Source organism: Temnothorax americanus, unplaced genomic scaffold, assembly GCF_048541705.1.
Source record: "Temnothorax americanus isolate GAGA-0224 unplaced genomic scaffold, ASM4854170v1 Scaffold96, whole genome shotgun sequence".
Classification (NCBI taxonomy): domain Eukaryota; kingdom Metazoa; phylum Arthropoda; class Insecta; order Hymenoptera; family Formicidae; genus Temnothorax; species Temnothorax americanus.
In genome coordinates, this window is record NW_027509819.1 from 148,340 (window position 1) to 172,345 (window position 24,006).

A 24,006-nucleotide genomic window follows, 5' to 3' on the forward strand; every position below is an offset into this window, starting at 1 on the left:
CCTTCTCCATCTACTCTCTCCCCATCCCTTCTTCAAATATCCCGGAACACCCCCTCCTTTTATCTACTTATACCATTTATTATACTTTGACTTCTTAATCTTCTCCCATCTCTTTCTCCTCTGCCTCTCCTTATCTCCCCCAACCAGCTTACCAAACCAATCATCTCCGTCTTCTCTCAACCTTTCCAATTCTTCTAACTTCACTCCTCTTTCTTCGAAAAACTTCCCTCTCTCTCTTTCCCAACTCGAGCCTGCTTTCCCTTCCCTCTCCCTTCCTTTCATCTTTTCCCAACACCGCCTCGCCAATTTGCTTCCTCTACCCTCCTCTAACTTTTTCTCAAATCTCCATGCTCTCATCCCCGCTCTCCCTCTTATCTTCTCCCTTTGCAACTCTTCCCTAACAAGGTACCACGGTGTTCTCCCGTCCACTCCTAAGACCCATCTAATATACCTTTCTTCCATCCTTTCCATCTTTTCTTTTTCTCTCCATCCCCATATTTCTGCTCCATATCCCATCACCGTCCACACCAGCCTATCAAACAACCACAATCTTTTTCCCTAGTCTTTCCCAAACCGTCTCTTCCCTATCCCCCATACCTTTCCCATCACCGCCGCCGCTTTTTTAATCCTTTTCTTTACCTGCGCTTCCTGTCCTCCGTTTTTTTGGAACACATATCCCAGGTATCTAAATTCCTTTATCTCTCCTAATTCCTTCCCTTCCCATCTCCATCTTTTTTTACTTTCCCTCCCTCCTCCCTTCCTAAACCTCATTATTTTCGTTTTCTCCACATTCAACTCCAGTCTCTTCTTCCGTAAGTACTCCTCTAATCTTTCCAACATACTCCTCATTTGCTCCTCGTCCTCTGCGATTAGTACTACATCGTCGGCATATGCCAGCGTATATACCCTCTTACCTCCTAACATTATTCCTCCCCATTTTACCCTGCCCATTTCCTTCTCCATATCCGCTAGTAACACGTTAAACAATAACGGGCTTAGCGGGCACCCCTGTCTCACCCCCCTCCCCGTCCAGAATATCTCTCCTATATCGTTTCCTACCCTTACTCTACTTCTCGTCTCCCTCAGCAACTCCTCCGTCCTTCTCACCAGCCCTTCCCTTATTCCCCTTTCCCTCATTGCTTTTACTAGCACCCCTCTGTCTACCGAGTCAAATGCCGCTTTCAGATCTACGAAACATGCTATTAACTTTCCCCCTTTCTTCTCCAGCCTCCTATTCACCAAGTAGTTTAAAACATAGATATTATCCACCGTTCCCATTCCCCTTCTGAAGCCCGTCTGATTATGTGGTATAATTCCCTTCTCCTCTAGCTCCTTTCTCAACCTTTCCGCAATAATGGCCGTGTACACCTTGTATAGCGACGACATTATTGTCACCCCTCTGTACTCCTCCACCTTTTTTCCTTCCCCTTTCTTTACGATTGGGACGATTAATCCTTCTCTCCAATTCTCCGGCCAACCTCCCCCCTTCCATACTCTGTTTATATATCTCCATGCCCAAGTCTCCAACTCCTTTCCCCCATATTTCCACACCTCACCTGGTATCCCATCCCTTCCCATTGCTTTTCCATCCTTTAGCTTCCTTATTGTCCCCCTCATTTCTTTTATGCTTATCTCCTTTTCCTCCTCTCCTTCCTTTTTTTCCCTCCTCTCGTCCTCTCCCATCCTCACCCTCCCCTCTACTCCACCTAACAGCTGCATAAAGTACTCCTTCCATTCTTCCTCCTCAATCCTTTCCTGGATTCCTCTCCTCTTTCTTCTCTCCCTATTTACTATCTCCCATACCTCCGACTCTCTCCTTGCTTCCATCGCCCTTCTCTCCCATCTCAGATTCTCCTCCTTTTTCTTCCTCTTACACAGCTCCTTAAACTCCTTCCTCTTTTCTCTGTATGTGTTGCCCTTTTCCCTGCCTTTCCTCCATTCCCTCAGTTTTCTTCTCGCTTCCCTCTTTGTTTCTCTGCATTCTTCGTCCCACCACCCCACCTTCTTATTCCTGCTTCCCTTCACCTCTTTTTCCACCCCTATTATTGCCTTTACTATTCTCGTTTCCATTTCGTCCCATTCCTTATTTATCTCTTCCTCTTTCTCTTCTACTTCCCCTATTCTTTCTTCGAACATCTTTACTCCTTCCTCATTCCACACTCCCCAGTTTCTTTTCTTCCACTTTCCCCCTCTGTCCTCCTCCATGCTCCCCCATACCGCCATTTCCAAGGGATGATGGTCTGAGTCCACTCTATCCCCCACCGTCATGCTCTCGATTTTCTCCCTTTTCTCTCCATCCCTTATCACATAGTCTATCACTGTCTCCCCTCTTCCTCCCGTAAATGTAAATTCCCCCTCCTCATCCCCTCTCACATTCCCATTGAATATCTCCCACCCTCTCTCCTCTACACATTTCACCAGCAACCTCCCCTCTCTATCCATCTTTTTATCTTTTGATTTTCTTCCTCTTTCCCTCAGCCTTCTCCCCTCCTCTTCCTCTACTCTCCCCCCTTCCTGCCCCGTCCTTGCATTGAAATCTTCTCCAATTATCGTAAATCTTCCTTCCTCTTTCTCTTCCATAAAATGCCCTAGTTCCTGTAAGGTCTCCTCCATTCTCTCCTTCTTTGCATACACCCCTATAATCTTCCAGTTCTCGCCACCTATCCTAACCTTTCCCACTATCATTCCCTCCTTGTCAATTTCCATTTCCGTTCCCTTCTCTTTTAACCCCTTTCTTATTCCCATTATCATTACTCCTATTGCTCTTCCTTTTTTGTTCTTCTTTCCCGCCATTTGCACTCCCCATTCATATCCTGTTGGCATCCTCCCCCTTATTCTTTCCCAGCCTTTTTCTCCTATCCAGGTCTCTATCAAGACTATCACATCTTTTTTCTTTAGCCCCTCCCAAAACTCCTTATCTTTGTTTTCCAAACCAGCTACGTTCCAGAATACTATCCTCCACACTGACCTCCTTCTTCCCTTCACCTCTCTTCTGACCACCTTCTTGCCCTTCTCTGCTATCATTCCTTTCTCCTCTTTCCCTATTATTCCCCCATCCCCATTCCTTCTTCTCTCTTTCCTGCCTTGCCTCCCTCCTCTTCCTTCTCTCCTCCGCTCTTCTTTCTTACCTTTCCCCTTTCATCCTTTAGCACCTCCTCTTCCATATCCCATCTCCACCATATATTTTCCAACCTTATTCTGCCTGCTTTTATCCACGCCCTCCTTCCCTCTCTTTCCTCTCTTCTCGCTATCTCTCTCAGTTTCCAATTCACCCTTCTTTCCTCCCACGATAGGTCCTCCGTTATTCTCTCTTTTCTGCCCACAAGTCTCCTTTTTTTTCCATCACCTCCCATTTTTGCTCTTCATTCTCTAACTTCAGCAACACCATTTCCCTTCCTTTATCCACATCCCCCCCTATTTTCTTTACTTCTAATGCTTTTACTTTGGCTCCTATTCTCTCCAATAGCTTTTCCACCTCTTGTCTTCTCCCTCCTTCTTTTACTTCTAATCCCCTTATCACTACATTCTTTCTTCTCTCTTCCTTTTCCTTCCTTATCAGCCTTCTCTCCAACTCTCTCATTCTCCCCACCATCTCCTCCTCTCCTTTTCCTACCTCCCCCTTTCTCTCCTCCTTTCTCTCACTTGCTTTCTCCTCCAACTTTTTTAACCTCTCTTCTATCTTCTCCTCTAGTTTTCTTACTCTTTTCTCTATCTCTTCCTTTTGTTTTTTCCACATTTCTTCTCTTCACTTCAATTCTTCCTCCTTTAGTCCCCTAATTTCGTCTTTTATACCCTTCCTTATCTCCCCTTTATCTTTTTTCCTTTCCTCTTCTTGCACCTCCATTTTCCTTAAGATTTCCTTCAGCAGCTCCTCTGTCTTCATGCTTTCCTTACTCTCCTCACCTCTTTTAATCTTCGCTGGTGGTGACCTATTCACTCTCCTTGTTTCGTTAAATCTATCCAACAGTTCTTTTTCTGCTCTAGTCGTCGCTTCTTCCTCTATCTCTTTCCTTTTTCTTTTCTGTATGAGATCCAGGACAGACCCTAAGCTATCCGTTCTTTCTCTCTGCCTTGCAAGCCCCTCCGCCTTTGTTGGCCTGCCTCTCGCTTTTTTCTCCCCTTCGCCTTCTCTCTTCTTCCCTTTATTTCCCTGCTGTTCACTTTCTATTCCTATTTCCTCCCCTGACTTCATTTGCCGCTCTTACCTCTGCCTATTCCTCTTACTCTTTATTCTATTTAATTCACTTCTCCCTATGTCCTATACTCTATGCCCTGCCTCGCTTGTCCTACCTTGTCTCAAATCTCTCGTTGAGTCGTCCCTCTACTCCCACCAACATTCATGCCTCACCGCGCGCTGAGCACGCGGCTCTGGTCGCCTACCGCGACACCCCTCTACTCCCGCTATCGTTCGTGCCCAATCCGCCTATGTGACTCTCCACTTTTCTACCCTTCTCTCCTTTCTACCCGCTACTCCACCACTCACCCTTCCTCCTCCTTGCTCTCTTACCTCCACACCTCCTCGCTCCGTCCTTCTCTCCCTCCTTTGCCTCCTTCAACTCTCACTTTTCTATCCTTTCCTAACGCACACTCTCACACCTGTCACCTCTGATATTCCGGAAACGGAAGTCAAAATATTATCTAATAACAAATATAATTGAAAATATATACAAATACTTGATTACTTACTACAATTTTTATTCTTCTTATTATTATATTAGGCATTACAGATATAATTATTAATTGCATATTTTAAAAGAGCAGTCGGGAGACGCTACGCCAAATTTTATACTTAATATTTCAACATATATTTTTGCTTCTCTTTTTTTGTACGCAGTTAAACAACTTAAATACAAAATTTTCTTTGACATCTAAAACATGATTGAGAAACACTTGGCGTGGCGTCTCCCGACTGCTCTTTTAAAATATGCAATTAATAATTATATCTGTAATGCCTAATATAATAATAAGAAGAATAAATTGTAGTAAGTAATCAAGTATTTGTATATATTTTCAATCATATTTGTTATTAGATAATATTTTCTAATAGTGTGTCAATTGTATTAAAATAATATGGTAATTATTATATAAATATATAACATATAATATATAAATATATAATATATAATATATAAATATATAATATATAAATATTTTATAATTACTATTATTTTAAATTTTTTTAGAAGTTTTTAATTTTATATTTTATACTTATTATTATATGTGTATTATATATACATTTTTATTACCAAATAATTAAAACTGTTTTTGGTTAAATTTTTGTATATAAATTAGTTTTAAAATTTTTTTATATAAATTTTTTTTAACAATTTTAAATTTTGTTTTTACCTTTTTTAAATTGCAGTCATTAAATTTTTTTAATTTTTATTTTCTTTATTTAATTTAACCTAGTTAGGCAGCAGTCGGAAGTTTTTTTTTTTAACAATTTTTTTATTGTTTAATTTTTTGTTTCTAATTTTTATTTAAATTATGTTTTGTTTTTAATTTTTTTAATTAAATTTATTTATTATAAGTTTTTGTTTTTAAATTTTTTTATAAGTTTTTAAATTTTTTTTTGTTTTTGTTTTTATTTTCTGCATTTAATTTAACCTGGTTAAGCAGCAGTCGTTTTTTTTTTAACAATTTTTGTTAATTTGTTTTCTGCCTTTTTTATTAAATTTTTTAAGTTTTTAATTTTTAGTTTTTTAAATCTGTTTTTTACTAATTAATTTTTAGGTTTTTATTTATTTTATATTATTATAATTTTTGTTCACTTATCTTTTTGCTGCTGTTGCGAGATTTTAATTATTTATTTATTTTATACTTTTAAAAGCAATACATATATTTCTATGCTATGCAGAAACATATTTTATAATATACATATAAATAGTTGAAAATATAGGTACTAGGCATAATCTAAATCTTATACACAATAGTATGAGATTAATTATGACTTAAGTAATTTTCTCTATTTTTTTAACATTTTTAATGATTTTTATTTATATATATAATAAATTTACAATTATATGAATTATATAACCATGTATATATAGGGTATTAGGTAATAATAAGCGGACCACTTCTCGTGGACAGGAAGAGCGATTTAAACTGAATCAAATTAAACGTCTTTTGTCGTACTGTAAGTTTCTCAATAATTAATGAGAAATTAATTAATAAAGATAAGAGAATTAATCAGTGTGCATCCACACGATTTGCCGAGAAGGAGCAGCCCAACGTTTACGTTACTATGTGCATAGTGAAATATTATGAAAGAGGAGTGCTTTATAAACAATAATGACAATGAGTGTCACTTATGTATAGTTAATAATTTTTGTTATAAACATTAGCGTTCCTCCCAATGTCTCGTCGCGGCCTAATAGCAACGTAAACATTTGACTGCTCCTTCTCGTCGAATCGCACAAACGCATCTTGATTCGCGTATCTTTATTAATTATTTTATTATTAATTATTGAAATACTTACAAAACAGTAAGACTTTTCGATTCAGTTTTACCCGCTCTAGCTACCCATCACGAGCAGTGATCCGCTTAATTATTACTTGACACCCTGTATGTATACACACATATAAGATACCTGATACCAATGGTATATTTCCGAGGAAATGATTCAATAAACAAACTTGTATTAGGCAGTGTATTACTGTTTATCACACTATTTATTATATTTTTATTTAATTTTGTAAAGATTAAACTTGTATAAACAAACTTAACCTCTAACTACCGGCCAAATATGATATCCAATGAGTGTGCTGCGATGAATAGAAAAGCTATACGTTCTGCCGAAGCCCATAGAGGCAACTAAAATCTCACTAAAATTCCCCATGTGGATGCATGTCATTGGTTAATCAATTTTCTCTGTAACTCAGTCGATAGCCAATAAGAGAACATATAAATGTAATATATCGTTTTTTCGCTTTTTTATTAACACAACGATTAATGATAATTATACGCTATAAACCCTGCTTGATCAATAAGAAACTTATATACGGAAGCACATATCAAAGTATGTTGTAGTTATCGAGAACTAAGGTAACAAAGATTTGGCCTCCGTGAAACGCATACTCCCTTGTCTTCGCCAACCGAAGGTTGGCAGCAGTCGGGAGAAAAAAAATACATTGTATATTATCTTTCTACAACATATCCAAAGCCCATCAAAATCGGTGAGGGACAGTTTCAAACACTTCCTTGTAAGTCTAAGAAAATGGGGTGCATGATTTTCATTCAATTAAATCCATATTGCATTTCTTCTATAAAGATATTCGATTTCTACGTGCTTTCACTATATTAACTGTTACTTACTACATTAAGTGCAAATTCGTGTAGACAAACGTATACGGATGATCTTGTATAAACGCGACTTTTAAATGCCTATAACTCAGAAACTAATCATAGGAAGTTGATAAAATTTGAAACTTTTTATCAGGGAAACAAATACTACGATATATTAAAAATTCAAAAAAATTGACTAAAAACTTTTTTTCCATAAATTGTTTGGAATCCTTTTTGAAATTTTAGAAATGGATACGTTTGATTCTTATATCAGTTTGCACACACTTGTAAATCAGATTTTCGCGTGCTAAAGATAGAATCTTAAAAAATGATAAAACTTTTAACCTTTATCACATAATCTTGAATAGTTTTGTCTGAAAAAGACATAAATCACAGGTGTAAATTTTGTAGTTAGGCTCATAATATGTTACGGTAAGATCTTATTTTTAAATTCTAGAATATTTAATGACAAAACTATATTTAAAAACTAGATAATTAATATATAGGTAATTGTCATTATTGAGAAATTGAAAATCTACGATAGTTTTGATCTATTAAACATTAACATGTAATTACTTGAGAGCTGTTTTGTTTTGCGTGGAAAATGTATGCGCGTATGTATAAAGCAGAGCACACACACATGTGTGTATGTTCTGCTTTATAGAAGTTGTGATTTTCGTTAAAGCAGGGCATACACACACACATGTGTTGCACTGCTTTATAGAAGTTGTGGTCCCCCCCCCCATCTAAACAATTACCCTAATCTACATAGGTTAGTGACGCGCTTTAAAAGTATTTAAGTCTTTAAAGCGCGTCAACTAACCTACGTGGGTCAATGGCTCGCCTCGAACAGTATCGAGTGCGTAAAGCTTACCCGCGTGATTCAGTAGCTCGCCTTCAACATTACTGAGTGTGTAAAGCGCGTCAACTAACCTACGTGAGTCAGTGGCTCGCGTTGAACAGTACAAAAGTAGGTGTAAAGCGCGCCACGAACCCATATGGCACCTTGTTTCGCGTGGAAAGTGTATGCGTGAACTATTTCGATGTATATATTAGTCATTTATGCCTTCCAATACTCAAAATAGCTGCTATATTTTCGAAAATTTTTTGTTAATAACTTTTTAACGAATAACGAGCGCGGGCTAAAACCTTCTGAAGGTCACTCAGGAGGGTGACCTTGACAACATACTAAAATATCAAGTCATCCAAAGTGGTCCCCCCCATCTAAACATTTACCGATGTATTTCTATTATGGATTTATTATGGAATTAAATTGCCAGTTAGCAACATTTTATTTAATTTCTTTAATTGTATAACACTTTTAACAGTATCTAGTTTCATATAACGAACAATAAATGAGAAATGTTGGATTATTTGATCAGATCTTTATACTCTAGTTAAGTAGAATATTAATTATATAATGTCTTCTTTGACTCTCTCTTACTTTATATATAAATAATAAACTATTATTATCTCATACCAACTTTTTTCTCAATAAGCCAAAAAATTCATATTTTACTTTTATTTGAAAGTCTTGCATTAAGTCTTACTTACATTGGCAATGTAAGTAATAATAAACTAAATAAAACAAATCTAACAGTAACAATAATTAATAGAATATTTATTTAAATATTTTTTTTGCAGAGGCAAACTGACGAGATAAGGGTAGACAGCGAAGAACAGAATGCGGTATTTGTGTGTTTTTCTGGTGAGTAATTATATATATATTTTTTTTTATAAATTTCGGACCATTACATAATAATTATTTTATGAGTTATACACATCATGCGACAAACAATTTTAAATCAAAATTAATAAATGTCAAAAATTTGATTGTAATTATCAGATGTATAATTGTATGATTAATTTATTGCCTTTCCCCGTAAGGCTTACAAAGCGTTTTTGTGAGGAACGTACCCAAATCTCTTATAGCATTTTTCTTTGGCAGAACTGGTGCGCACTCGGTGCACATTAAAGCCGTTGTACACAAATCAACGTAATGTGTATGTTTAATAAACGGGTTAAATCATGAAATCCTCAATATTCTTTATTGCACTATTTGGTAAAATATGTACTAGATATTTTATCAGTCAAAATATTTGCATTTTACTTTAAATATTAGAGATTAAATCAGTGTACAACGGCCTTAATGTGCACTGAGTGCGCACCAGTTCTGCCAATAAAAAACGCTATTACAACACATCCCCGTATTACCCTGGCCACACATTTGCCTGGCCCACATTTGCCTGACCTCACAATCATTCTTTTCCTGCTCCCTCCCCGTACCTCTCTTCACCCCTCTTTCTCTTCCTCTGCTTCTTCCGCGTTGCGTTCTTCTGTCTTCTTCCTTCCTGTCACGGCTCCTCCCTACTTGGCCCCCTTTCTTTTCCTTTACTTCTCACCCTCCCCTTTTCTGTTCATTCTTTCCCCCTCTATTTCCATCATCCATTCTTTGCCTCCCCCTTACTCATCTAGCACTCACCCTGCCGCTTCCTGCCAACTTCCACTTCCTGCTTTCCATCTTCTGCATTCTTCCCATACATGCTCCCACGTTTCCTCCCTATATTCACACATCCTACATTTCTTCTTTTCTTCCCCTTCCCAGTACCTGCTCTCTCACATCTCATTCCCTAGTCTAAACCTCGCCACCCTTCTCCATCTACTCTCTCCCCAACCCTTCTTCAGATATCTCGGAATGCCCTCTCCTTTTACTACCTTGTACCATTTATTATATTCCGATTCCTCGATCCTTTCCCATCTCTCTTTTCTTTGCTTCTCCTTATCTTCTCCAATTAGCTTTCAATACCATTTTTCTCCACCCTCTCTCAGCCTTTCCAGTTCTTTCAGCCCTACTCCCCTGTCTTCAAAGAAACTTCCCCTCTCCCGCTCCCAGCTTGATCCTTCTTTCCTTTCCTTCTCCCAGTTTTTTTCAATTCTTTCCAACATAGCCTCGCCAGCTCACTTCCTTTTCCCTCCTCTAACTTTTTCTCAAATCTCCATGCCCTTATCTTTGCCTCCCTTCTTAACTTCTCCCTTTGCAGCTCCTCTCTGACAAGGTACCACGGCGTTCTTCCGTCTACTCCCAAAACCTATCTGATATACCTTTCCTCCAACCTTTCCATTTCCTCCCTCTCTCTCCATCCCCATATTTCCGCCCCATATCGCATTACCGTCCAGACTAGTCTATCAAACAGCCACAATCTTTTCCCCAGGCTTTCCCAAATCTTCTCTTCCCTATCCCCCATACATTTCCCATCACCGCAGCCGCCTTCCTAATCCTTTCCTTCACCTGCGCTTCCTGTCCTCCGTTCCTTTGGAACACGTAACCCAGATACCGAAATTCCTTGACCTCCCCTAATTCTTTTTTTTTCCATCTCTATCTTCTTTTACTGTCTCTCCCTCTTTTCTTAAGCCTCATTATTTTTGTTTTCTCCACATTTAGCTCCAGTCTCTTCCTACTTAAGTACCCTTCCAATCTTTCTAATATGCTCCTCATTTGATCTTTGTAATCTGCAATTAGCACTACATCTTCAGCATACGCCAACGTATACACCCTCTTCCCTTCTAACATTAACCCTCCCCATTTAACCCTGCCCATTTCCTCCTCCATATCCGCTAGCAATACATTGAACAATAATGGGCTCAATGGGCACCCCTGTCTTACCCCCCTCCCCGTCCAGAATGCCTCTCTTATTTTCTTTCCTACCCTTACCCTACTTCTCGTCTCTTCAACTCCTTTTCCACCTCTATTATCGCCTCTGTTATTCTTGTTTCCATTTCATCCCATTCCTTATCTAACTCTTCCTATTTTTTCTCTACTTCCCCTATTTTTTCTACGAACACCTTTACCTCTTCCTTGTTCCACACTCCCCTGTTCCTTTTCTTCCGCCCTTTCCCTCTGTCATCCTCCTTGTTCCCCTTTCTTACCACCATTTTCAAGGGATGGTGATCTGAGTCTACTCCATCTCCCACCGTCATGCCACAGTATATACTGTGGTCATGCTCTCGATCTTCTCTCTTACTCCTCCATCCCCTATTACATAGTCTATCACCGTATCTCCTCTTCCTCCCGTGAAAGTAAATTCCCCCTCCTCGTCTCCCCTCACATTTCCATTGAATATTTCCCATCCTCTCTCCTCTAAGCAATTCACCAGCCACCTCCCCTCTCTATCCATTTTCTTATACTTCGATTTTCTTTCTCCCTCCCTCTGCCCTCCCCCTCCTCTTCCTCTACACTCCCCCCTTCCTGCCCAGTCTTCGCATTAAAATTTCCTCCGATTAACGTAAACTTTCCTTTTTCTTTTCCTTTCATCATGTGTCCCAATTCCAGTAAAGTTTACTCTATTCCCTCTTTCTTTACATATACCCCTATAATACTTCAGCTCTCTCCCCCTCTCCTTACTTTATCCTCTATCACCCCCTCCCTATCACTTACTATATCCGTTCTTTTCTCTTTTAGCCCTTTTCTCACTCCCATTACCATCCCCCTAACGCTCTTCCTTTTCTATTCTTCCTCTTCGCCATTTTCACACCCCATTCATACCCTTTCGGCAATCTTCCTCTTATTCTTTCCCATCCCTTTTCTCCTATCCATGTCTCTATCAAAACCACCACATCTTCTTTCTTCAACCCCTCCCAAAAGTCCTTGTTTTTATTCTCCAAACCTGCTACATTCCAGAACACAATCCTCCAATTCTTCCTACTGTCCCCTTCCTCACCTCCTCCGTCTACTGTTTTTCTACTCTCCAACTCCTCCCTTTTATCCTCCTCACCTTCTATTCCCCCATTTTCGCTCTTATCTTTTCACCTCTATCCTCATCTCTCCCCTCCTCCTTCTCTCCTCCGCTCTCCTTTCTAATCCTTCCCCTTTCATCCTTTAACACCTCCTCTTCCATATCCCATCTCCACCATATATTTTCCAACCTTATTCTGCCTGCTTTAATCCATGCTCTTCTTCCCTCTCTTTCCTCTCTTCTTGCTATCTCTCTCAGCCTCCAATTCATCCTTCTTTCCTCCCACGACAGATCTTCCGTGATTCTTTCCTTTCTTCCCACTAGGCTCCTCTTTTTTTCCATCACCTTCCATTTTTGCTCTTCGTTCTCCAGCTTCAGCAATACCATTTCCCTTCCTTTTTCTACATCCCCCCCTATTTTCTTCACCTCTATTGCCTTCACTTTGGCTCCTATTCCCTCCAATAACTTTTCCGCTTCTTGCCTCCTCTCTCCTTCCCTCACTTCTAAACTCTTTATTACTATATTCCTTCTTCTTTCTTCCTTCTCCTTCCTTTCCAACTTTCTCTCTAGCTCTCTCATCCTCTCCACCACTTCCTCCTTTCTTTCTCCTACCTCCCCTTTTTCCTCTACCTTTCTTTCTCTTATTTTCTCCTCCACTCTTTTAATCCTTTCCTCCACCTTCTCCTCTAGCTTTTTTACTCTTTCTTCTATCGCTTCTCTCTGTTTCTTCCATATTGCCTCACTTCTCTTCAATTCCTCCTTTAGCCCCTTAATTTTGTTTTTTATATCATTTTTTATTTTCTCTATCTTTTTTCCTTTCCTCCTCTTGTTCCTCCATTTTTTTAAATATTTCTTTTAGCAGCTTTTCTGCCGCCATGTTTCCTTTACCCTCTTCTCTTTTTTTAATTTTCGCCGGCGGCGATCTGTTAAGCCTCCTTCCTTCGTTAAACCTATCTAGAATTTCTTTCTCCGCTCTAGCCGTCGCTTCCTCCTCTATCTCTTTCCTTTCCTTTTCTGAATTAGCTTTAAGACCGATCCTAAGCTGTCCGTTCTTCCTCTCTGTCTGGCAAGCTCCTCCGCCTTTGTTTGCTTACTCCTTGCTTTCTTCTCACCTTCGCCTTCTCTTTTCTTTCCTTTATCTCCTTGCTGTTCACTCTCTATTCCTATTTCTTTCTCTGCCTCCATCCGCCGCTCTATCCTATTCCTTTCTTCCTTTATCTATATGCTATACTCTATGCCCCGCCTCGCTCTGCCTGTCGCGTCTCAATTCTCCCGTCGAGCCGCCCCTCTACTCCTGCCAACGTTCGTGTCCTACCGCTCGCTGCCGCACGCGGCTTGGTTCCCCCACCGCGACACCCCTCTATTCTAGCTATTGTTCGTGCCAAACCCTTCCCTGTGACTTGCCACTTTTCTGCCCCTCGTTCGCCTCTACCTGCTACTCCTCCACTCCCCTCTTTCCTTTTCTTGCTCCCTTACCTCCACACCTCCTCGATCAGTCACTCACTCCCTCCTCTGCCTTCTTTAACTCTCAGTTTCTTACTTTCTTCTCACGCACACTCTCACACCTGTCACCGCTGTTGCTCCGGAAACGGAAGTCCGATTGTAATTATTAGTTAGAGAGTTAGCCAATTCTTTATCAATAAAATTAGGGTGTAAAGCTGCATTAAGATAGAAGAAGTTTATATTTATATGTATATTATATTTTGATACATGATTAGTTTGTTAATAAAATTTTCTTTTTATCATGATACTCTAAATATATTTGTATTTAATGCAGAAGCATATATATTTTAGTATTTTAAACAGTTTATGGATAACATTTTAAAAAGGCAAGAATTATATTTTGCTTCCTCATAGAAGAAGCTTTGTTTTCATAAACTTCATATATGGATCTTTGATCGCATATAAAACTAAATCTAATCAACCAATTGTTAATGAATTATATATGAAATAGGGGTAGAAGAAACTAAAGAAAAGATTGTTTTTTAAGTTTTCGATGCCAATGTGTTGCTTATGTTCTAAAACGTCGAAAAATCACTTTTGAACAAAATATCTATGTGTATGTATGTGTGTGTGTGTATGTATCCTTTTTTTGTTTATGGTATAACTTCCGTAATTTTTTAGATATCGGGATGTATTTTTTTTTTTAATCGATAGAGTATTATGTAAGGAAAGTTGGGATTGAATTTGGCGATGATCGGTAAAGCGGTTCTTTTTTAATAAAATTTAGAATTTTGGTAGAAATGTTTGTGGTTGTTCTAACTTCCGCAAATTTTAAGATATCGGTCTATTTTTAATTTTATTATATTCTTCAGTCTTTTATATTTCTATTTCATATATAATTTTTCATATTTGATTTATTCCGAAACAAAATTAATATAAACAAAAAAGTATAATTAAAGAAAGTTAAGGAAGGATAGAGGCAGATAGACTTTCAAGAAAGAAGCAAGAAGAATATGCAACCTGTAAATTTTATGAAAAAATTTGAAAAAAAAAAATGTGCAAATTAGAAATTTGCACTTGGCTTCCTCATCAAATTGAGATGTGCGATTTGGAAATTTGCACATAGCAAAGTCACAATTTTGATGAGAGAGAGTAGGAAATTAGCAAATTGAATCCACAACGTATTGCTACGCGCGAAAAGCTTCTTCTATGAGGAAGCCAAACTAAAAATTATGCATCTAATAAAATACAAAATTCTTCATAGAGGAGCTTTGAGCGCGTAGCAATACGTTGTGGATTCAATTGGCTAATTTCCTACTCTCTCTCATCAAAATTGTGACTCTGCTATGTGCATTTCCGAATCGCACATCTCAATTTGATGAGGAAGCCAAGTGCAAATTTCTAATTTGCACAATTTTTAATCTTGTAATGTATATATGTATATTATATACTCGCTGCGCGTGTACTTGGCGCGAGACACTACCATATCTTTGAATTATATTTTATTTCAGTATACTGTAAGATTAAGCAAAAGCTAACAATAAGTAGTAGTATAGCAATAGGTACTCCGAGCTCAGGGATCTCGGGTTGCGGTTAGCGAGGTCGGGGGGGGCTTCGCTGCCGGCGCGCCGTAAGCGGTGGGCGAGGGGGTCGAGGGACGGTGTTAAAGGTCACCGGAGGGAAGGCCGTTCGAGGTCGTTCCTCTGGACGTTTCGGGGGGGTGGGGAGAACGACGCGTTCGAGGTGGTTTGTTTCGCGGGGGGTCTCGCGCGCCCGTCTTCGTCGTCGTCGTCGTCGTCGTGTTTTTTTTCTTTTTTTGTTTTTACTTTCGGACCAAAGGTCGTTTCGATCGGCGTTGCGACGGGTAGGATGTGGTTTTCCTGCCCATCCCGACGTATCGAGATCGATGGGGATGACTTATCTGTTCGTTCGATCGATTCGTACGATTCGCGATGATTTATTTTTAACGCGGTCGCTCTCGTCGTTTCCTCCTTTTGTTTTGCGGTTTTCCTCCTTTTGTTTTGTAGTTTTTCCGCCCATCCCAACGTATCGAGATTGAGAGAGAGAGAGATGACTCACCTCTTCGTTCGATCGATTCGTGCGATTCGCGATAATTTTTTTTTTAACGCGCGTTCGAACTCGTTCGCGGTCGCTCTCGTCGTTTCATTCCTTTTATTTTTCTTTTATTTTTTCGTCGGAGGATGCGATGAGCGGTTATCGTCATTCTGGGTTTTTTCGAAGGATGCGGCGAGCGGTTGTCGTCATTCCGAAAAGAGCGCGTCCGGCAGGGGGTACGTCCTCCGTTGAGACGACGAACGGGGGGTATAAATTGAACAGGCGCGCGAACGGCGCGGCAAACGGTCATTTTCTACGAGGATTCTAGAGCGCGGTCGAGAGTTAATATATTTGTAAAAAAAAAAATACGGTATGGGAACGGACGGACGCTATTGCTCGTCGATGGTGCGTTTGCTTTGCGGCAGAGAAGTCGGATTTCGAAACGTACTCGCTGGCACTGACACATGGTGTCTCAAGCATTTTGTATTGCATATCACTAGAACTGACGTTGGCCTATTGGAAACGAGCTCTGTTTACAGTGTGGAGGGAAATGTAAAATAAAACGGGGTCCGCCAATATTTGTATCCCCATTCGCTCGGGGGATTCTAAGTTAATGTGTTTTTCTCTCTTAACGTAATATGAGCGACGAGTACGCGAAATTTTGCAAACCAACATTCGATCCTGAAATCAGGAAACCGATCGTGAAAATCATCGAACCGTTCGTGAGGAACGAGGATCCGTCCCCGAGGGACTGGGATCCGTCCCCGAGGAACGGGGGTCCGCGGCGCGTCGACTTAGCGAGATATCTGATTCGTCGCGAAATCGGAATCGCCGATCTCCGATCTCAACAGAGTTTTCTCGATCCTCATAATTACGCCGAAACATTTTTTTGGCGGACTGTAGATGGAGATGTGTATTTAGATTTTGACATGTTAATGGTGCAATGGTAGCATCAGCGACACGTATTTGGGAAATGAACGATCGCCGCGATCACTCGTCCGCGGAATCGGACGTCGACCTGTTCTGTCGCGAGCCCATGCCAAAGTTTTCGTCCGAATCGGACGACGAATCGGCGAGGGTCGACGCGTCGTCGTCGTCGTCAAACGCGCGCGCGTCGGTAGTGAGAGAACCGCGCGATGGAATCTGGCTACCCATCATCTGCGAAGGGAAATAGGAGCGCGAAGTATTCGCGAGCGAGAGTGGATAGAGACGACGGTGGCAAACTCCGCTAGGGCAAACGACTATATGCGCTGCCTGCCCGTCGAGTATTATCTATATTGCAAGACGTTGTACGGAGGAGAGGTGATACGTAGGATTCAAACCTACAGGTCGCGTCGTCTCTTCGCTCGAGTGAGATTCAACGTTCCCGAGAGCGAACCCTTCTGGATGCGATGTGGAACGAGTGCGACGAGTGTCTTCGACTCCTGCGGGAGAAGTGTCGAGTCAAACGCTCCGGGAGGCGAGGAAACACGGGAGCCGTTACCAGAGCGGCGGCTCTAATAGCGCGATTGGAAGGTTCAAGGGAGGATCTGCGTCGACGATTCGAACACGCCGTGGGTGCCGGTTTGGACGGCGGAGGCGGCAAAATATTTTCGTGGATCGAGATCGATACGGCATTCCGACGCCGCGTACTGACCGGCGCTGTGACGAACTCGACGTACATAGCCCTGTACATCGAACCCGCGCGATTTCTCGAAGACGCAAAGGACACCGTGCTTGAAAAAGTGCGGGATAATATGACCAGACACGGGTGTCTGAAGATTAACGTCATATTCAACGGAGAATTCGTAGTGGACGTTAAGACCGACGTGAAGAGTATCGCCACGCGGAACGAACAGCTTCTCCCGGGGTCCGATCTGGGCGAGTGGTACGATAGACACGTGCGCGACGCGATTCTAATGCGGTTGGACGAATTTTAAGAACGCGACAGCGGATGGGCGCTGTCGCAAATACTGAACCTAATGGTGAACGTGAACAAATGTAATCCTATGCGCGTGGGATGTTGGATGAAAATACCGCAAGGTATAAGACTTAAACAAGCGGTTGTCAACGTGCTGTCGGAGAACGACGCGTGTTTCGCCCGCGCGGTGGTCGCCGCTCTTTATCCCGCCAAGCGGAACGCGGAACGACGCAACTCGTATCCCGATTACGCGACGGTGCTGAATCTCGACGGGATCGATTTTCCCATTGATCTGTAAAAAATCGGAAAGTTCAAACGTCAGAACGACGTATCGATCAACGTGTTCACAACTCGGGACGAAATTGAAAAGAAAGCTAAGTTCGGACGGGGCGCCGACGACAACGCGATCGTGCTTCTGCGGTTGACCGACGATAAGAGGGACAGGCACGTAAATCTGTTGTATCTGCGCGATACGCTGCGCGGCGTCAACAGAGGCCATTTCGCCTGGATAAAAAATCTGTCGCGATTGGTGAATTCGCAATTGACCGCGAAACGGTGCGCGAAACACGTTTGCGATCGGTAGGTAAAAGAAATGAAATGAAATGAAATGAAATAAAAAAAAATACACGAGGAAAATCAATAACACGTAAGAAACAAATCGACGAATGTGTAAACTTTTATTAACAATAAAGTAAGCGTTGTGCGTTTCTACGAATGTCTAAGTATTTCTTTCTTTTTACAACACAGACGCCTTATTTATCCACGAATTGTGCGAACTGTCCATTCCCAGCCACTTCACGAACGCTCGATTGCCGCGCTTGCGCAGGACTTTTTCCACGATAGACGTCGGGATTGGAGACGCGCAGCAACTCGTGTTCGTAGAATCTTCCGGCTATCGCTTCTCCGCGAACGTCTTTCAGCAGATACGTAACGGGATTGGTCCTTTGTATTTTGGCTACGCGAAAGATCTCGGTGGTCCAATTGGGAGTGTAGCCTTTTTCGAAGATCGTTTTGAATTTGCTTACGCGCACCGGATTGTCGACTCAAAATCTCGCCGGCGCGGCGATCTTCGCGCGACCGTACACCGTGCGCAGCAGTTTTTCAGCGACGGTGGGCGTCACGTCCGCCGGACGCATTCGGATCGTTCTGTGTCTGCGGCGATTGTAATTCGACAAGAGGCGCGGCAACGAGTCTATCATCCATCTGTACGATCCCTGGAGCGTGAAGAGCTTCCACATGTCGTTCTTCAACGTGCGATTGAATCTCTCCACCACCGACGCTTTCATCACCGAATACGTGGAATAGTGATTCACCTCGCGCTCGTCGAGGATTATGCGCACGTCGGCGTTGTAGAATTCCTTTCCTTTGTCCGTTTGCAGATTCCTGGGGTGTCGCGCGTTCTCGCGAAAGATGTTTCGGAGAGCCGTCGCGACCTTCATTCCTCCCTTGCACTTGAGCGGGATCGCCCAGGCGTACTTGCTCAGCACGTCGATGACCGTCAGAATGTAATTGTGACCCGCGTTCGCGCGCGAATAGGGGCGCATCTCGACCACGTCGGCCTGCCACAGGTCGTCGTAACCGTGCACCACGACGCGGCGGCGAGGAAAGTTTTTTCGCGCCGGCGCGTGCAGTTCTTTCACGAGTCTGCGTTTTTCCACGCTCATTTTTGTTTGATAATCCGTAAAACGGTTTTGATCGCGATGAGTTCGACCTCGAGCTTATCTGTCACAGTAACGAACTCTTTTTTAAATTCTTTTATCGCGTTACTCAAAGTCTTTCCGAGCTCCGCGATCGCTCGTTTGACGAAGCTCCTGTTGGCCGCGTCGGCGCCGACCTCCGGCGCGGCTACGCGTCGTATCTTGCGCTCCCTCGCGTCGTAAAAATCATCGCTCATGAAGAGCGCGTTGTTGCGCGCGTAATTGCCCAGGGACTCGATCGAGGAGCGCAATCTCACCGCGGATGCACCGTCGACTCCGTCGCCGCTGCTCCGATCCGTCAGAGACATGCCGAATTTGTTCACGGACATCGCGCTGGTGGGCGCGCGACTCGCACTGACGTCGCGACCGACGCGACCGATCAATTTATGACGAAGCCGGCCTCGCGAAGTTCCTCGATTATCGACAGGATTTCGTTGTCGTGAGCGTTGTTGCCGGCCCGACGAGAGGCGTCCAGCAGTCTAAGTCTATCGACCAGTTCGTTGGGATCGTCCCAATGAACGTAATCGACAGCGTTGTCGGTCAGTCGCATGGCCGACGGTAGCCCGGCACCCTTCGTAGTCCCAACTCTGTGAGACGGGTTTACGAGCGGCGCTATTTTATTTTTGTACTTCGGTCCCTTGTTGCCCTTGACGGGATTGTCGGCTTTGCTACCGCGTTTGTGAGCGCTGGTGGAGAAAAGTATACTCCTGTACGTTAGATCAACTCGTACAGGCCGCGCGTGCCTTTGTACCGTACACCGTCGATGACCATGGAGTCATCCGGGTTCACGTCGAAACGCTTGTTGCCCAGCATCGTGCCTTTCTCGCCGAAATGCACTCCGTAAACGATGTCAATCTCCTTGTTTTTGTCGCCGCCCAAAAGAGCGCCCAAGTATTCCCGCTCTAACGGTCCTAGTTGGCTATTCAGAGCGTCGCGACCTTCCGCCGTACTCAAAGATTTCCTGACGGACTTCTCCAACGTGGGAGGCGGAGTCGTCGTCTCCGAGACGATCTCGCGTTCTCTGGGTAAAAACTGGACCGAATCGCCGCGGATCAGCGTGGAGCTCATCATGGTCGTCGCGGGAGCCGAAATCAGTCGCGCCGCACGCGACTCTCTTTTTTCCGCGGTCGTCGTCGTCCTGATCGGCGTGGCAAAAACGTCGTCGTCCTCCCCGTAATCGCGCTCCAAATCGGCGCCACCGTCGTCGTCGTTCTCGCTGTCCTTCTTCGCTCTCTTCGTCGCTTTCATTTTTCCGCCTCGTCGGGCGGAACGACGTCGCGATTGTCGGAAAACGCTCGATAGCTGATCTCGTTCATAGGCTCGAACAATCGTTCGAGGTATCGATACTTCGGTTGTTGCAAAGATTTCGAGTACACGTATACGTTCTCGAAACGTAGACCGTGCGGTTGTTCCAGCAGACTCAGCAGAACGTTTGTTTTGCCGCAATTGGAGGGACCGCAGATGATGCAACGGACGACGTTCGGAAGGAGAGGACCGTGCCTGCGCGATTCTCCGTTTCCTCTCTCGGTCGCGCCCGACCCCGCCGACGTTTTGCGATCCAGATTTGAGACTCCTATCGTCGCCGTCTGTTGCACGAATCGCATGTCTGCCTTCTCTCTCTTTCTCTCTCAGGTTTTTCCGCTCGGTTCGTTCGCGATGAGTCTCTCTCTCGATCGCCGGAAACAAAAGGAGAGAGAAGCGCGGACGTCGCTTCGTTTTGTCGCGCGTGCGCAAACGCTTTCCGCGCGGGTATAAGTAGCGCGAGCGTGTCGCCGTATCCGTAGAAAAAAAAATTTATTTTCTAAAAGCAACGAATTGTTTGCGCGCATCGGCGAGATGTCTCACAGTAGTGTGTTTCTTATACTGGTGGACAGTTACGAAATTCTCAATCTAACGGTGGAGGAGTTGCAATACGTTCCAAAGGTCCTTCTGTTGCGTCAATTTGGGAGATACGTGCACCTGTTGTGGGACCGTTTGCCGGAACATATACGAGCGGATCCCGAGGTGCAGAGATATCGCCCGTGCATGCGACACTACAATCGTCCGTGGCAGCAAACAACTTCCTGTTCGAACTAAGAAGAAGCGAATCCTCCTTCTCCGCGACCGAATGCGCGGCACCGGTCTGTTCAATCGCGCGATAAACGCTCTTCCCTTCGAGCTGCACATGCCCGGTTATCAGTTTTGCGGGCCTGGTACGCGTCTAGCAAAAAGACTAGCGCGCGGCGAAGGAAGCATCAATCCGTTGGACGCGGCGTGTCGGGAGCACGACGTCGCGTATTCGCGAAGCGGCGAGCCGCGCCGCAATTGGAGAAGCCGCGATACGTCATATTCGCGCTACAGACCGGACGGCGAAACAAATTCGCGGGCGACGCCTTGAGGTTCGATCATTGCGCGCTCGCCAACGTGAAAGTGTATCTCAACTCGGAATTCTATCCCTACGACGATGTGAACGTGGATTTCGAGAGCGACAAGTTCGCCGTGCTGTACGAGATGTACGCGAAATTTTGAGAAGCGTACTACGGGAACGGTCGCGACGACGCGCTCTTCTCTCCGCGCGAATTCGCGCGGGTAGCTCCGCTCGCGGTGATCAATTGTTCCCGTCAAAACGAATCGGTGAAGAGCGCCACCGTGGACGTGCGCATCGAGTTCGAAAACAAGGAAAACGTTTCGCCGAAAACCACAGCTTTTTGTCTCATCGTTCACGATCGCGTCATCGAGTACAGTCCGCTGACCAACGTGGTGCGCAAAATTATCTAACGGAAAATCCCGGGAAACTGAGAATGCGATTGCGAGAATACCTCATCCGGGAAACGAAAAAATGTGATTGTGGGCGTGTTTTTATCCCGGAAACGAGGAATATATAAATTCGTGGGCTCCTTCCATCGTTTCTCAGACTCTGTTAGGAACGAGCAACTTAAACGAACGTCTGTTCTTTAATTTTTTCCAACGCGCGCCGACGCAATGGTAACAGCGGCAACGACGACGACGATCTTTGTCGACCTGCAAGGATTCACGGTGGGCGACAGATTCGTCGCGAAGGAGGTGGCCGTGCTGCGAAGCGAGACGCGCGTGCTCGCGCGTCACGTGTTTCGCGCACCGATGAGTTGGAATCTGCTGACGAGCTCCGAGAAAGCGAGGGCCAGTTGGCTGATTGCGAACCATCACGGCCTTTGTTGGGAGGACGGCGACACGGACTATCGCCAGGCGAAGACAATCGTTCGACGCGCGGTGCGCGACAACCTGGACGAGTTGCGCGAGACGGAGGAGACGCCCAACGCGCGAATCTACGTGAAAGGTCTCGAGAAGAAGAGATGGCTGCAGGAGATTCTCGGCGACGTCGACGCGACGATCGTGACCGTCGACGCGGAGTACGAGGACGTTGATCGGTTTTGGAGTCTCTTCGCGCCGATCGCGCGTTTCGCTGCCGGCGTCACCAACGGTGCTGCGCCATGGAGAACGTGATGAAGTTGCGCGATTAGTGGATCGAGCGACACGAATGTTTCGCCAGCATCGACTCCGCGAATTTAAATACTTTATGAATTTGTGTAAAAAAAACGTTATATATTATTAGTTTTATATACTTTCATTTTTAATGTATTAATCGTTTTATCTTCTTGCGTTGCTCGTTTTTTTTATTTAGTACATATTGTGTTTAATTGTTTGTATTGTATTGCTCATTTGGAAAACAAAAGACAAAATCGTAACAATGCTTTGTTTAAATAAAAATTAGTTTGTGCAAATCTCTGCTAACACGACGCACACACGCACGCACGCACGCACACACACGATGGGCAAAATCCGACCAGCAACCTCCCCGTAGTGTCCATCGGGTAATGCTAATGTTGGCGGTGATTAAATGCACAAAAATGCATAGGTAACTTTGATAAGCCATAACTCGGCGAAAAAAAATCGTACGGACTTATTTTTTTTTTTTTATTTGCAGGGAAAAGTCTATATTTTACGATGGTTGCTATGATAGTGTCACGTTCTGACTGTTATAGTTCGTCCGTTTTTTGGTCAATGCATTTAAGCAATTTACCAGGGATTTGGACAAGTCGTGTGAAGGATATTATTATTATTTTTATTATTTGGGACCGAAAAGATATCTGAGTTTATACGTATGGTAACGAGGATCAGCTTTATTTATTTGGTTATAATTAGGATAATCAACGTTGAAATCGACAGGAATAGGTTTAAAGGGGGGTGCGTTTTCTAATTGTTGCAATTGTTGGAGGAAGGGGAGAGGATCTTGATTAGAAATGACTGCTTGCTTGATCTAGAATCTGATTTGTTTAATACGAACGCGCCTACCTCCTTTCTTCGTCATTCAGCCGCGTTCACGAAAATGAATTTTAAGCTCGCCACACTCTTTGGCAGCGCTCAAAACCAATCCGCCACACCCTCTGCTCGCCACACTCTTCGTCAGCGCTCAGATCGTCAGCGTAGAGTTCAAATTCACTTTCGGGAATTTGTCGAGATTATTGTCTGTTTCTGGAAACCAACTCCGTAATCGCCACGCTTTCGGCAGCGAAAGTACTGGATCGCCACACTCTTCGTCAGCGCCCCAGCACAGATCGCCACGCTTTGTCGGCGGAAACTGCGAGTCGGAATCCCAGAAGTGACAGTGATTATTACGACCTCCAAGAATCAACCCCGTAATCGCCACGCTTTCGGCAGCGAAAGCACTGGATCGCCACACTCTTCGTCAGCGCCCCAGCACAGATCGCCACGCTTTGTCAGCGACAACTGCGAGTCGAATCTTAGAAGTGATCGATTTGTTGATTAAAAATACGAAATGAGATTCCAGATTTTTACACTTGTTTCTTTTTAAACTTATCTTACCTTTATTCTATAAATCTCAATACAACTTGTGCGTGAAGCGCGGTCTTATGA

General features: G+C 43.4%; 2 protein-coding genes and 1 long non-coding RNA gene across 15 annotated transcripts in view; 1 reads left to right on the forward strand and 2 right to left on the reverse strand.

Annotated features, from left to right (window-relative positions):
* The window catches only part of LOC143908473 (uncharacterized), a 191,786-nt gene that overhangs the window by 91,387 nt on the left and 76,393 nt on the right, over positions 1–24,006 (reverse strand). The window lies entirely within an intron of this gene.
* LOC143908466 (uncharacterized) overlaps positions 1–24,006 on the forward strand; it is a 177,572-nt gene that overhangs the window by 82,459 nt on the left and 71,107 nt on the right. For all 12 annotated transcript variants that reach the window (XM_077426135.1, XM_077426136.1, XM_077426138.1 and 9 more), the window contains one exon: positions 8,930–8,993. In XM_077426135.1, coding sequence (XP_077282261.1) covers positions 8,930–8,993 — 64 coding nt within the window. The remainder of the gene's footprint in view (positions 1–8,929; positions 8,994–24,006) is intronic.
* Positions 549–4,620, reverse strand: LOC143908465 (uncharacterized). Its single transcript, XM_077426131.1, has one exon. It carries the CDS (start codon positions 3,022–3,024, stop codon positions 559–561), a length of 2,466 nt encoding a protein of 821 aa, XP_077282257.1. The 5' UTR covers positions 3,025–4,620; the 3' UTR covers positions 549–558.